Source organism: Rhinolophus ferrumequinum, chromosome 21 (genome assembly GCF_004115265.2).
Source record: "Rhinolophus ferrumequinum isolate MPI-CBG mRhiFer1 chromosome 21, mRhiFer1_v1.p, whole genome shotgun sequence".
Taxonomy (NCBI): domain Eukaryota; kingdom Metazoa; phylum Chordata; class Mammalia; order Chiroptera; family Rhinolophidae; genus Rhinolophus; species Rhinolophus ferrumequinum.
Window position 1 is genome coordinate 53472867 of NC_046304.1, and position 14427 is coordinate 53487293.

At 54.6% G+C, this 14427-nt stretch overlaps 1 protein-coding gene across 2 annotated transcripts in view; it reads left to right on the forward strand.

The window, feature by feature from the left end:
* The window catches only part of CCDC40 (coiled-coil domain containing 40), a 42454-nt gene extending 28529 nt beyond the window's left edge, over nucleotides 1-13925 (forward strand). The window contains exons 16-23 of one of the 2 annotated variants that reach the window (XM_033091899.1): nucleotides 2028-2273; nucleotides 3224-3437; nucleotides 4538-4707; nucleotides 4821-4912; nucleotides 5616-5736; nucleotides 9781-9969; nucleotides 11828-11986; nucleotides 12919-13167. In XM_033091899.1, coding sequence (XP_032947790.1) covers nucleotides 2028-2273; nucleotides 3224-3437; nucleotides 4538-4707; nucleotides 4821-4912; nucleotides 5616-5736; nucleotides 9781-9969; nucleotides 11828-11986; nucleotides 12919-13167 — 1440 coding nt within the window. Of the gene's footprint in view, nucleotides 1-2027; nucleotides 2274-3223; nucleotides 3438-4537; nucleotides 4708-4820; nucleotides 4913-5615; nucleotides 5737-9780; nucleotides 9970-11827; nucleotides 11987-12918 lie in introns of both variants that reach the window. The other variant, XM_033091900.1, reaches the window with a different exon arrangement.
* Nucleotides 13926-14427: the final 502 nt, after the last annotated feature.

Consider the following 14427-nt stretch of genomic DNA (forward strand, 5'->3'; position numbering starts at 1 on the left):
GAACCAAGGCTGCACAGAAGTGGATCTCCTTGGGACGCCCTGACTGACACTGGGGGAGCCCCGCTGGTGTGTTCTCTGGGAAGTGGGAGTAAGACCACCATCTGGGAGCAAAAGGAGGGGTCCTGGGGTGTACTGGAGAAGCCAAGGAGTGTGGTGGGTGTGAAGTAACCTGCTGGGCCCTACTTCCACACCTGCGAAGAATGAGTCCCCAGGCGGCCAAGACCTCTGCCCTACCCACGGAGGTCGTACGTGTACTACCACCAATGTCCAACAGAGGGCAGTAAAGAGCCCTGGTGTATTCCAACTGCACGAGTGGAGCTCTGGATGGGGGATGCTTTTCCCTATCTGCTCAGAACCCCGTGGGCTGGTGGCAGGCAGGTGGGGTGTATCTGGGACGAGGAGCAGAGATTGTGGACAGACAGAACCATCTGGAGCTGAGGGCCAGAGGGAAGGTGGGCATGTGTCAACCGTGGGGTGGAGACAGTTAATTCAGGAACGGCACTGAGTCCTGGTAGGAGGCCAAAGTGGTTTCAGCAAGGAGAATGGACAGCCCAGGAGCAGAGCGGGGCGGGATGGGAGCGGGTGTTCTGGCTGGTGACCGAGAGGGGACTTGGGAACTGAAGCCCCCACTGGGTGGCGAGCACTGACGTAGAGAGGAAGGCAGGGCCCCTGTGAAGGTCCCACAGTGGCCTGGAGATCTCAGGAGATCTTGGTGAAGAAAGGGACGGGTGGTGCAGCCAGAGCTCAGAGGGCCGGAGGGCCCGGGCATGCTCTGCTCCGGTGAGCAGGGTCTGGCTTTAAAACCTAGGAACGTTGGGTGTCCTAGAAAGACCCACGGCGGCCACTCAGACAGTCAGAGCCAGCCAGGGTCGTGGGGGAGGAGCCAGGATGACCCTGGGGGGCTGGGAGTTGGTGGGAATCACTGGTGAGAGAGCCCATGTGGGCAGCAATGGGTGAGAGGCTAGCTGGTAAGGTCAGGGCAGAGCCATGGCCCCAAGGAAGGCCTGTCCCCAACGTTCCTGAGAGGCTGTGACTGCTGCCATCGTTCTTTCTGACAAATACCCTCATGATAAACCCTGTGTTGCAGGAAGGAACCCGAGTGTATCTGTCATCTGAGAGCCAACAGAGGAGGCGGGGTGGGCTGGCCAGACCCTCAGGACAGGGGGCCGGCCCTGTGTGCCCTCAGCGGAAGCCCCCACCCCCAGAACCCAGGGCTGGTGAGAGCCCCGGGGCCACACACCTCCGGCTGGGTGGTGGACGACACCCCACAGTAGGATCTTTTCCTTGCAGGACTATGTCCAGCGTTTCAGTAAAATGTAAGCACATTTGTCTGACAAACACAAGGTAGAAGTCATTAAGTGTTTGTCATGGCATTATTTAGACCGGGACTATTGATAACAGGTTGCAAAAAACTCAGAGAGGGCAGGCATCTTGGTTTTCTTCACCAGTCGCTGCTCTGATCGCAGTGATCAGTTAATAGCTGTCGACCGGATGGAGGAATGCCTAAGGAGAGCGGTGACTCACTGCCTATGTTACAAACACGGTAGGGCATTACACAGACAAAAATGCTACGACACAGGAATATTAGATGAGACTTAGCAAATGAAAAAGTGGCTTACAAACCCACGTGTAGAGTGTGATCCTGTTTTCGTTTTTTGGGGGGAGTTGGGGTTATCTATAAAAACTAGAAGAAAGCACAGATTCTGGATAGCTAGCTGTATGACAGTTACGGGCCGTTAAAATGTTCTCCTCTTTCCTCATCTGTATTTTCACATTTTCCCACAATGTATATTACTGTCTCTTTAATCAGAAGAAACCGTAATGTTATCTTTCTTTTTTTGCCAGAAATTACCATTAGGATTCCAACAAGTGGGTTCTTTGACAGGTCCTTGAGGCGGAAAGAAAACCAACTTCTGTCTCTCCCAGATGAATCTCCCAAAGATCCAGGACATGGTAGGCCAGCCGGCTCAAATGGAGCCTCCCAGAAAAAATAAAACGTTCAGACACGCTTCCTTTTGCTAATCCAGGTGACGCATCTCTCCAAAATCAACGGTGACATCGCTCAGGCCACCCTGGACATCACAAAGACCACCTGCAGGCTGGACATGCATCAGAAGATGCTGGCCGAGCTGGACAAGGACATGCAGAAGATCAACGACCTCATCACCAACAGCGAAAACGAAATCTCCAGGCGCATGGTCCTGATTGAGAGAAAGCAAGGCCTCATCAACTTTTTCAATAAGCAGCTGGAGCAGATGGTTTCTGAGCTGGGGGTAAGACCCCGGGGCCAGGGGACGCCACCTCTGCCTGATATTTGCACCTGGCCGTTTGGGGAACTTCTTACATTTAGAGATGAACCCACGTGGGACTGAGTCCCTCCTTCCCACGCAGGTGGAAAAGCAGATGCTCTACATCAGGGGCTGGAAAGTTGAAGGCTGGAGAGTCAATATTTCAGGCATTTTGGACCAGATGGTCCCTGGCACGACCACTTGCTCCTGCATTGTGGGGACAAAGGAGCCACTGGATAGACAGATGCCCAATAACTCCTTACTTATGGCCACTGAAATCTGAATTCCATATTACTTGCACCTGGCACGAAATAGTCTTCTTCTTTTGATGTTTTTTTGGCTGGCTCACGGGCCATACAAAGTCAGACAGCGGGCGGGATTGGACCCGCTGACCGCTGCTGCCCGCAGCCCTAAGTGAAGTGGTCTGGTGAGTGTGAGGCGTGAAGTCCTATCAGTCATCCCGGTGCCCCCCTCCCCTGAGGACCCCATGGGCTGCAGGCCCCAGAGTAGGATGTCAGCGCCGAGCACCCAAGGGCCTCTCTAAGCTACACCCGAGTGGATTCCAAGGGAGTACAGTCCCTGACTCGTGACAGTCTGCTGTTAAAAGACAACTTGCAAAGCCCCTTTGGGGGAGGGAGGTCCTGTAGACCCTGGCCCTGTCCCACAGGCTGTGGCACGGTGGGGTCACTCCAGCAGTGGGGGCAGGGGCACTGCAGACGCCCTGAGACCCGGACGTCCCATGCGGGTTGGGGCGTGAGGTCTGGGCCCTCGGGAGGGCCCCCCAGGACAGGACCCTGGGCCCCTGAGTAAATGCTGTGCAATCCCGGTGCAGATACACAGGACCTCAGGGACCCACGCCCTCGCAGCCCACCCAGAAAACAGTCTTTTGATGACAACCAGGCCCAAATTTGCTTCTTGGCAAATTTCTCTCTCAGGGGGAAGAGCTCGGGCCCTTGGAGCTTGAAATCAAGAGGCTGAGCAAGCTGATAGACGAACACAGTAGCAGCATGATGCTGGCCCAGGTGAGCTGGCTCCGCCTGCAGCAGGAGATGGTCCAGGCCACGCGGGAGCGTGAGGAGCAGCTGGCCTCCACCCACAAGTTCAAGAAGGAGGTGCACATCATGGAGCAGAAGAAGCTGCGGATAGAGAGTAAGTGCCTGGTGGAGAGGGACCCGCCTACCGGGGCGGGGTCTGCCCGGTAGGCACCGCGGGCTTTCACCAAGCCTTGAACACGGACCCCGGCAACGCTCATGGCACAGTTTGTGAATATCAGCCATTGCCCTGACCGGCCACCCAGGTTACAGTCCTGGCGGAAGTGTTGACAAAATATACTGAGTTTGTGAAGCTCATGGACTTCAGGGCGCTGCCAGAGAGGGGGGCATGGAAAGGTTCCCACGGCCCAAGGCAGGGAGGCTCCGCTGAAACCTCCGATACGCAGTGAGCTGTGGGTCCTCGGGCCAGTTCCCTGGGGCTCAGGGACATAGGTGACGCCTTGGGCCCCAAACTCAGGGCTTCGGGAAGAGACTCTCTTGAGCTGTACTTAGAAAACTGTCCCTCTGGGGTCCCCCCAACCTATGTGTCACCTCAGATTGTATCTTAACCCTACGGGTCCCCAACCTGCCAGGGTGTCCACGCCATCCACGGTCACCTGCTGAGGTGTCCCTGTGGTCCCACCTGGTCTCTGACCCAAGGTCCACACAGGTCAGCCTGGCCATGTGGCCCCTCAGGAAATGCTGCCTGCAGGTCCGGGCCCATTCTGCCTGGACACATCACACCCCTTTCTTTCTGGCGGTCCTGCCATCTGTTTTTCCTGCCCCTGGGGTGCCCAGACCCACCTGTTAGAGACTATGGTCGTTGTTTTCCACCCCTGCCCTGAGTTTGGCAAGGGCAGCATGGAGAGGACAGGGCCTGCTTTTCTGGAGACTCGGTGTCTGAGCAAACCATGTGCCAGCCGTGCAGGGAACCTGCGTGTCCTGGGGGAGGGGAGCTCGCCCTCCATCAGCTGGCTTCTCCCACCTGCTGGTCATCCATGCCCCAGTCCTTTCAGTTCCTCTAAGGGCCAGGCTTTGGAAACCAAGTGCCGAGAGGGACCCCTTCCGTCTGCTCTGGTGCGGGAGAGACGTGATTTGGGTGGGGATACCCAGAGGACAGCGGGGCGGGAGGGGAGCTGTGGGGCGAGCCGGAGCCCGCTCCCCACTCTGGGACCTGACCATCCGGTGCTGCTCCCTTGTCCCCGCTCTCTGCCACAGAGAAGATTGATCAGGAGAGGAAGGAGCAGAAGGACATCGAGCGTCACATGAAGGCCCTGGACACCGACCTGAAGAAGCTCAACGAGCTGCTGAGCCGGAACCGCAGCAGCTCCGAGGACCTGCAGCAGGGCAACCTGGTGACCGAGAACGAGTTCGTGTGCACGCTCAAGGTCCGTGCCCTCCGGCCCCACGGGCATGGGCGGTCAGAGGGAGGGCACAGGCGTGGGCTCCCGTGTCCCCCAGCGTCTCCCACACAGCCGTCTGCGCCCCTCGCCCTGCACAGGCCTGTGAGAGGGAGACCATCGAGATGCAGGAGAAGCTGGACCAGCTGACTGAGGAGAAGGCGTCCGTCCTCAACAGCCTGGTGGAGGCGGAGTGAGTGTGCATGTCAGCCGCGCTGACCGTGGCTGTCCTGAGCCTGCCGCTGCACAGTCCCTGGGCGCTCCCACCGGCCATTTCACTCCTCCAGGGCCAGCGGACCCAGACACAGCTGAATGGCACCAAAGGGTCCTGTCTCCCGTCCTCGGGGCAGCCCCCTTGCCAGACTAGTTATCGCTGGAAATAGAGCAGCTTTCTTTGGAATAGACTTCTAAAAAATTATACTATTTTTATAATGCCTGATTATAAAGGCAAGCCATACGCAACTGCAAGCATCTTAAAGTATAACAACATGAGCAAAGTAGAAAGGGAAAATCACAGATAGTCCCAACTCTCTTCCTTTGCCAGAAAACCACTGTGTACATATATGTCTTGTTTGTTTGTTTTTTTAAAACAAAAATGGGGTTGTAGGCGTTCCCCTTTGGAGCTATCTTACGCATCTCTGTGGCTCCCTTTCCCGTCACCATGCGTGGACGTACATTTCCAGTTGGGGCGGCTGCCTGTTGTCCCTGAGCACTGTTTTGGAGGACCATGCCCTCTGGGACACACGGGAGACAGAGGAGGAAGGGATGGAACCGCTAGACGTAAATTCAGCCTCCACCTCCATGAAAACCTCTACGGCCCCGTCCTTAGGGCATGAGCTCGGGGAAGCTTCAGGAAGAAATCTCCTGCTCTAACACAGCCTCTCCTACTTTTAAAGATACCAGATCATGCTTTGGGAGAAAAAAATCCAATTGGCCAAAGAGATGCGCGCCTCAGTGGATTCCGACACTGGCCAGACGGAGATCCGAGCCATGAAGGCCGAGATCCGCAGGATGAAGGTGGGCGGGGGAGGGCCTAGGGGCCAGGGGGAGGGGGCCGGGAGGTTGCTGCCCCGCACAGCAGCCGGCACTCCACGCTGAAGCTCAAGCGAAGCACACTGCCCCCCTTGCCAGCCTTAGCTCAGGGTGTGTCCTCTTTCCTTCTTCCTGCTCTGAGATTATCACACAGCAGCACGGGATGCACAGCCGCATCATATTGTAAAATGCTGGTTGTGGCCCCCAAATGTCACGACCTGCTAGTGAATGTGTCCCACTGTCAGACCAAAGAGAGTCCCCCTCAATGAAAGGGTTCAAAGAACACATCCACCTCTTCCCTGGGTGACTCTTCACATGACTTCTCCCCACTGTCGTCTTTAGCTGCATTTCATGACCTTAAAACGGCTGGTAGTTTAATCACGAGCTGTCACCAAGCCAAAGGTTCAAGGCTTTAAGGATACAAATAAAAGCAGGCAATAAAAATAAATGTGACATCACTTTCACAATGCTGCTTTTGATAATAACCCCTCTGGGCTGCTGAGTTCAGAGGAATTCTGATCAAATGCATATGCGTTTGAGGCTTTAAAAAAATCCCCTCGCTTGATTGACTTTTCAAACCACAGAAGCCACAGATGTCGCTGCAGCAGGTGAGTCTCCAGCACAGAGGTCACACGCATAGACAGAGGCTGCCACCTCCCTCCTACTTGTTGTTCTGTTTTTTTCTTAACAAAAGTAGGCCCTGTACCTGTAACTCAGCAACTTATTTTGAAAAAAACAATGTGGCTACTAACCCATTCTTTAACAGTTACAGACACTACTACAGACGTATAATGTATTGAAACATTCCCAGGTTGATGAAAACTCAGGCTGTTTCCAGGTTGTTGTTGTCTTGTCACTATAAACAATGTTAAAGTAACATCCTTACAGCAGCCCTCCCTTATCTGCGGGGAGACGTTCTGAGAACCCCAGTGGATGCCCGAAACCGCAGATAGTAACGAGCCCTGTACATACTATGTTTTTTCCTATACATACATACCTTTTCACGTAAAGGGATCACTTTACGGTGTCTCTGTGGCCTATTTGAGTTGCCAGCATCACTGCTCCTGCACTTTGGGCCGTTAAGTGAACTAAGGGGGAGCACAAGCACTGAGACCCCTCTAGAGTGGACCCCATCGCTGGGTGGGGAGTGTCTGCAGCATGGACTCGGGACACAGGCATATGAGTCACAAACCCGGCAGGACAGAGCAAGACGATGCACGATTTAAAACTTGTGGATTATTTATTTCTGGAGTTTTCCGTGTAATATTTTCAGACCGTGGTTGACTGTGGGTAACTGAGACCTCAGAAAGCGACACCTACTACTGTACTTACTGGTTTTAATTTGTTTTCTGTAGGCCAGATTCCCGAAAGTAGGGTTATTGGGTCAAAGAGTTTTGACCATACGGGAGCCCGACAGATTGTTTTTCTAAAAAGTACTTGAGAATGGCCGCCTTGCTACAGCCTCGGCCGCTGTGGGCGTATTCAGTCTGCCAGTATTTTTCATGGAGACATTGCGTTCAGCAGACAGACGCTCACTCTTTGTGGCTCACAGCGCTGAGTTTCGACAAAGACATACAACAAGCATGCAGCCTGTTTCCATCGTCCTCAGATTCCCTCGTGCCTTTTTGTACTTGACCTGCCTGCTGCCCTGTCCCAGACAACCACAGATCCGTTTCCATTCCTGCAGTTTGGACTTTTCCAGAATGTCACATAAATCGATCATACAGCAAGAAGCATTTGCGCCTGGCTTTTCTCACTTAACAGAGCGCATCTGAGAGTCATCATGCTGGTGAAGTCCAGTTACTCAGTCTGTTCTTTAATGGATCGTTCTGCTCATGCAGCTAAGAAATCTCTGCTTAAGCCGGTCACAGAGATGTTCTCTGCTGTTTTCTTCTAGAAGCTTCCTACGTTTAGGTTTTCCATTAGGGTCTAGGATCTATTTGAAGTTGATTTTTGTATATGGAGCGCGCTGTGGATCGAGGTTGATTTTTTTGCCCTTACGTGCCCGTTGTCTCAGACCGCTTGTGGAAAAGTTTGTCTCTTCTCCAAACAGGCGCGGACGGCTGTGTGGGTGACTTCGCACCGTCGTCGGAGCACCCTCTGCGAAATAGGTGTATATTTTCTGGGTTCTCTGCTGTTTTCCACTGATCGGCGAGCCTGTCCTTTTACAGATTCCACAGTCTCGATTTCTGTAGCTCCATACTTACGTGATTCCCCCAACTTTGTCCTGCCTTTTCCAAACTGTTTTGTCTAGTCTATATTTTTGGCCTTTCCATACAAATTTGAGAATCAGCTTGTCGATTTCTCCCAGAATTCCTGCTGGGACCGTGACTGGGATGGCATGGACCCCTTAGGTCAGCTCAGAGAGAACAGACATCGTGACAACCCTGCTCCCAGGGCAGGAGCAGGTGGCTCTTCCTTTTATGTAGGTCTCGTTTGAGTTCCCTTGTCAGTGTTTTCAGTTTTGGGCATCTGGTCTTGTGCACGTTTTATTAGATTTATACCTAAGTGTTTCACGTTTTCTGGTGCTATTGTAAAGGATATTTTTAAAATTTTTTTCAGTTTTTTTTTCAACAAGTGCTCGTTGTTACTATACAGAAATACAATTGACTTTTGTACATTGACCGTTTCTACGATTTTGCCTAAGTCTCTCATTTGTTTGTCAGTCTTTATAACAATTGGTAATCCACTGTGCGAAAAGAGGTTTCTTGGCGTCATGTGGATTTGTGCCGCTGGCTGACTGGGGGGCATTGGGCACAGGACTTTCCCTGTGTGTGTGTGTGTGTGTGTGTGTGCGTGTGTGCGTGTGCGCACGTGTGTTGTGCTGCCATTTGCATTTCGTCGCTTTCTGATCGGGCTAGTTCCTTATTTCTTAGCAATTTTCAGGAGCTCCTTGGATATTGGGGCACTAAGCCCTGTCTTTAATACTTGTTCCAAATATCCCTTTTGTTGGCCTTTCCGCTTTATGTGGCGTCTTTTCCCACTCAGAATGTTCTTGAGGTTTCTGTTTGATAGTGTTATCAGTATTTTTCCGTATGGCTTCTGGGTTTCCTATATGGCTTAAAAAGATCCCCCCGGCCTAAAGTGACACAAATATACTCCTAAGTTGTTTTCAATGGTTTGCACACATTTGGACCTTGAGTCCACCTGGAATGTATTGTTGGTGATACTGTGAAGTCCAGCTCCATTTCCTCTCAGCTGCGGAGTGAGTATGGCCAGCAGCCTGTATTAGATCATCTGTGCTTTTGTCACTGAATTGGGGGCCACGTGCACCAGAGCAGCTCCCAGGGAGTCGGCCCCACCGTCTCTGCTCTGTTGTGACAATCACTTTGACAGGCTTCGCCAGTGCAGAGTGTGCTTAGGGTCACTATGGTCCATTTTAAACCGGGGGGGGGGGGCTGGGTCTTCGTCCACCACCATTCTTAACTTGGCGATTCTTGCCCGGTTATCCTTTTTTGGTTCTAAATCAGCTTGCGGAGGCAGAACTCACGTACAATAATGTACTTATTTTAAACGCTCGGTTCAATGTGCAGCCATCACCGCAATCAAGACACGGAATGCTCTTGCCACCCCGGAAAGTTCCCTCGTGCCCCTTACAGTCGACCTGTCACTATAGCCAGTCCCCAGCTCAGGTGCCACAGGCCGTTCACGTTACCTACCATCCCACCGAACCACGGTGTGTTTGTCCCACTGAGAAATTAACCTTGGGCCAATACGATTAAGCAAACTACAAGCTCTAGCCAGATTCCACCATTTGGGGGCTGATGTCCCTTTACTGCTCCAGGAGCCACTCCTGGGCAACATGTGGTCCTCAGGGCTCCCAACCTCCCCGGCCTCTGCCTGTTTCTCAGGGTTGCCTGCCCTGTTTGCCTGTTCTTCTCTATGGACCTGAAACTCATTCTGACCCATTGACAATGCTGCAGATTCTTTGTCCTCTGGCTGTGTCCCCCTCGTTGGTTCCCTGCTGGTTCCGTGGGGTGGAGTGGGAGGTGGGCTGGCTTCCCACCGGGTCCTGCCCTGTGCACACAGGTCAAGCACGGGCAGCTGCTGAAGCAGCAGGAGAGGATGATCCGAGACATGGAGACGGCCGTCACCCGCAGGGAGGCCATCTCGACCTGGGCCGAGGGCCAGAGCAAGAGGGACAAGAAGTCGCTCACCCGGACAGACTTCCACCACAAGCAGACAGAGCTTCGGCGAAAGATCAGGGACCTTCACAAGGTAGGGGAGCTATGTGACAAAGAAGGGGACATGCCCAGAACTGCCTGTCTACAGGCCGACATCCACCTGTGCCCCTTGCACGTGGTCAGCTCGCTGGCAGGCGTCACTGGCCAGGGCTGTCCTGATGTCCTCGCCCCCACCTGGGCTGTGATTTCACTCTGTCCTTCCAGCTGCTCAGTGGGCCCCTTACCACGTACCATCCCATTCGCATCACCACCCCTTCTGCACATTGTTCCCGGAGCTGTCGTCAGAGCTGCTGTGTCAGGCTGTTTATGAGACAGAAGTGACAGTGAGGGACTGAGGAGGGGATGGAAGGAGCCCGGCTTTGGAACCAGCATTCTCCTGCACTGGGGACAAAAGCCACTGCATCCTCTGAGCCTGAGCCCCATGACCCCAAGTGCCCTCAAGGTCAGTGGGTGCTTCCCCAGGAGCCCCACGTTCTGCTACGATAGGGCCTTTCTTGGGTTTAACAGACTGGAGGGTGCGGCCGTCTGTCAGCCTCTTTCTGCTCATGGGAAATGCCATCAGGGAGGCATGGAGACACTCACTCGTCTGCCAGGCAGAAATATTAGCAGTACTATACCCCCCCCACCCCTGGCCCAGCTAGGCCAAGGGTTACGTGAAACAGAAGCTGGCCTCGGGGCCCTGCGTGGGGTTCCAGCCAGCTCTCCTACTCATGACTGAGGCATGTAGTCTGGCCTCTCTGTGCCTTGGCTTACTGACCTGTGCAATGGGTCCTCGCCTCATGGCGTCCTCCAGAGGATTAGATGGAGAGTACTGGACTAGCCCCAGCAGGGTAAATCCTATGTAAGGAAAGGTCAGCCGCAAGTGACAGCCGTGATCCAGCTGCTACTTTGGAAGTTACCGGAGGTGGCAGGACAGCCTCTTCTGGGTCCTGTCAGCTGATCTCTGCCACACTGGCCACTCCTGATGCTCGTTCCTCTCCACCCCTCCTGGCTCCCCGGTGCCCCTCTCAGCCCCTCACCACAGGGTCTCGCCAGGACCCCTCCCTGCCTCGCCTGCCCCCACACCCTCCTGCACCTCCATCCTGCTCCCAGCAACAGCATGGTTGTACCCAAGCCCTCCTGCCACACACACTGCCACGCACCACACCCAGTGTGACCTCCACCTTTGTGCACAAACTGGCCTTTTCTGTCACCCCTGCCAGCCCCACCGCACATTGTCCCGCGTCCCCAGCCACACACTGAGGGTCACTTTTGTCTCTTCTACTTCATTCGTCCACCTCAGCCACCAGCTGCCAAAGCTACCAGACTTTTCTTCCCTTCTCTGTCTGCTTCCCCAAGATTGTCTGGTCCCCCACCTCACAGTGATAGAGCCCAGCCTGTCCCTCCCGCTCTGGGCTGCAGATGCCACTGGAAGCTCTGGTTCCGCTGTGACTCTGCAGAGGCCCCCCCCACTGCCATCCACCCCCACTCCCACCCCCACCCCTTCTATCTCACGCTCCCCAGGCCACATCTGTACCCCATGCGGCCCGGCCCCCCCTACCCTGCTCCAGGTGTCTTCCCCGCCCTTGGCACACAGTTGCCGAGCTGTCCCTTGTCCATGTGCCTATGCAGACAGCCACTTCAGGAGGACCCCAGGACTCTCAGCACCCCCTCCTTTGTCCAAGCTTCGCCTGCCTTCAGAGAGCACTCTGCAGAGGACTTAACTGGGCCCTGGTGCCCTGCTGGGACTCACGCCCTCCACCCTGGGTCACAGCTCCCAGGGACAGGGACTGGCTTTGCCCCTCTGGGAATCCCCTTGGATCATGTGCACAGGTGGGGCCTTCCGGCCTGAGTCCTCTCTGTCCGCTGGATAGGCAGGAGACAGTCCCAGGATGACCCTGCCCATCCCCTAGGCCAGCGAGGACTGCAGCAACACCATCTTGGAACTGGAAGAGACTCAAAAACGCATGGGCGAGTCCCTCCTGGAGAAGCAGGCACAGCTGTCAGCCACGCAGTCCCACACCGAGATGGTCGAGGCCGACCAGGACCAGCTGGTGGCCCTCAAGCGACAGGTAGACAATGCTGGGGCCACGAGGGCTACCAGGACCCCTGCCTGCCCGGAGCTCACGTTCCTGGGGTGAAGGAACAGATACACAAAAGAAACGATATCATGTGTCAGATGGTGACAAGTGCTCTGGAGAAAAATAAGCAGAGAAGTGGGTGGGGTGGTGGGGTGGGCAGAAAAGACCACACGGGGAAAATGACCTGAGTCAGACTTGAAGGAAGCAAGGGAGCGAGCCAACCCAGCAGAGGGCACAGCAGGTAGAGCTGGAGCTTGGGACTGCCGCAGGGCCACCAGAGGCCTGCAGGTGCAGTGTGGGGGCAGAGACAGCCCTCTGGGCTATGCACCGCCTTTGGGGGCCATGACCCTGACTTTGGGCTTTTCTCTCAGGGAGGCGGGAGACAGTGGGAGGGTTTGGGGCTGAGGGTGACGTGTTAGCAGGATCACTCCGGCTCTGAGGTTGAGTGAGGACTGCAAGGTGACGGGTGGACATGGGAGGCCTGTTTGAGGCCATCACAGTTTTTAAGGAGGACGGTGAGGCATGACGGGCCTGAAGCCTTGGGGCGAGTGAGCAGCTGCACATAGTGTTGTCATTGTCCCAGGAGTTTCCAGGGAGACTGGATTTGGTGTGAGCAGAGGAGAGGGATCAGGCAGGACTGCAGGGTTGGGGCCTGATGATCAGCCGAGATGGGAGATGATGAAGGGAAGTGTCTGGCAGCAGGCCTGACACATGGCCGGTGTCAACTGCCTCTTAGATGATGGATGGAGGATAAAGCCCCACGCTGGCCTCGTCCCCTGGCTGTGGAGACTCAGTACTTCAGGTGTTCCTTCCCTGCCCCCTTCTCCTCTTTGTCATTCATCCTCTGAGTTTGTATGGGGGCCCAGTAAGTGTCCTCTTTTGAATCTGTACAGCCTGACACAGGGTCTCTTATCTCACCCAAGAAACTTGCCGAGCTGGTGGCCCTGCAGACGCGCCTCAAGCACCTGCAGGCTGTGAAGGACGGCAGGTACGTGTGTCTGTTCCGCTCCAAGCAGTCGCTGCTAGTGGAGCGCAGGCGCCTGGACGACCGGCTGGCCGCCATCAGCACCATCCTGGACCACGTGAAGGACGAGTACCCCCAGTTCCAGGAGGCCCTGCTCAAGGTCAGACAGACGATCGCCAACAAGCTGGAGTCGCCAGGGCCCTCCTAGAGAGCGTCCTGGACCACGACTTCCCAGGCTGGCCCCCGTGGAAGAGACCAGGATTCTGTGTATTACCAGGGACTTAGGATCTTGTGTCACTGAAAGCCATGTCCACCCTCAGAGAATGGCACTGTTTAGAAGAAATTTGTAGAAATTTGTTTTAGCCACACAGCTGTTTAAGCCAAGTCAAATCCCAGTGTTTCCAGTTGCATCTAAGCAAGTCTTGCATTTGCAAATCCATGCTCTCATGGTAGCTGGGTTGGTGCTCTGGTTTCTGCATGTGAGAATGCTCCGGAGTGAGCTGGGCTTCCTTCTGACCGTGTCTGGTACCAACTCAGTCTTGTGGGTGAGTAAAGAAGGGACCCTGCGGAAAGCAGGAGTATGATGGCCCTCAGGCTTCAGCACCCCAGTGCGTCTGAAAACCCACAACCCGCCTTCTCATCTGCAGCTTTCCCTGATTCCACCCCGGGGAAACTCGGGTCCCTTCTCCTGCCCCCACTCCCCGCCGCTAAATCCAGATTCCCAGCTCACAGGACCAAGTGCAGGGGAACAACCCACGGGCTGTGCTTACGGAGACCTGACAACTGAAGTAAGACTGTGCCCGTGGGTAAATACTGAGACACGTCCCATGTCTGCCCACTTGTCCCACGTTCACTGTAACCAGAGCGTCCTTCTCCCACCCCCACCCCACCCCCGATTCTTGTGGCACTTGTTACCGTGTGGCTTCTCTGCAGTGTAAAGGGACAATGTTCAACAAAGTAATTTCACTTTCAAACTTTTCAGCAGAAAAATAAAACTTTTTTTCCCTGCACGTGGGAGAAACGCGTTTATTCTAAAACATTCCAGAAATACAACTACAAAGCGGAGGAAACCCTCTCGGTTCCCCACCCAGAGGCGCCACTGTCCGTCCTCCCAGGGTTTTCCAGGCCTGCATTCCACGTGACAGCGTCACGCTGCGTGTCCAGCTTTCGGGTTTCACGTTGGAAAGCTTGCTCATCTAAACACTAGCATTTTCCCGTTTGTATGAAAAATTCTTTGTAAACGTCACCTAACATTTTCACAAGAGTCGATTTTATGGGTTATGACCACGTTTTCCTTTAAGGAACAAGTTAATAAGTTTACTTAACTAAAGGTGCTTCCAGACGTTTGCTATCTTTGCCATTTCGTAGCTGAACGCCGGTGCCCGCCTTGCAGGCTACAGTGACAGGCGCGCTGTACCCCTGGGGCGGCCTGGCGAGCTCCCCGGAAGCCCGACAGCCGCGGGGGCCT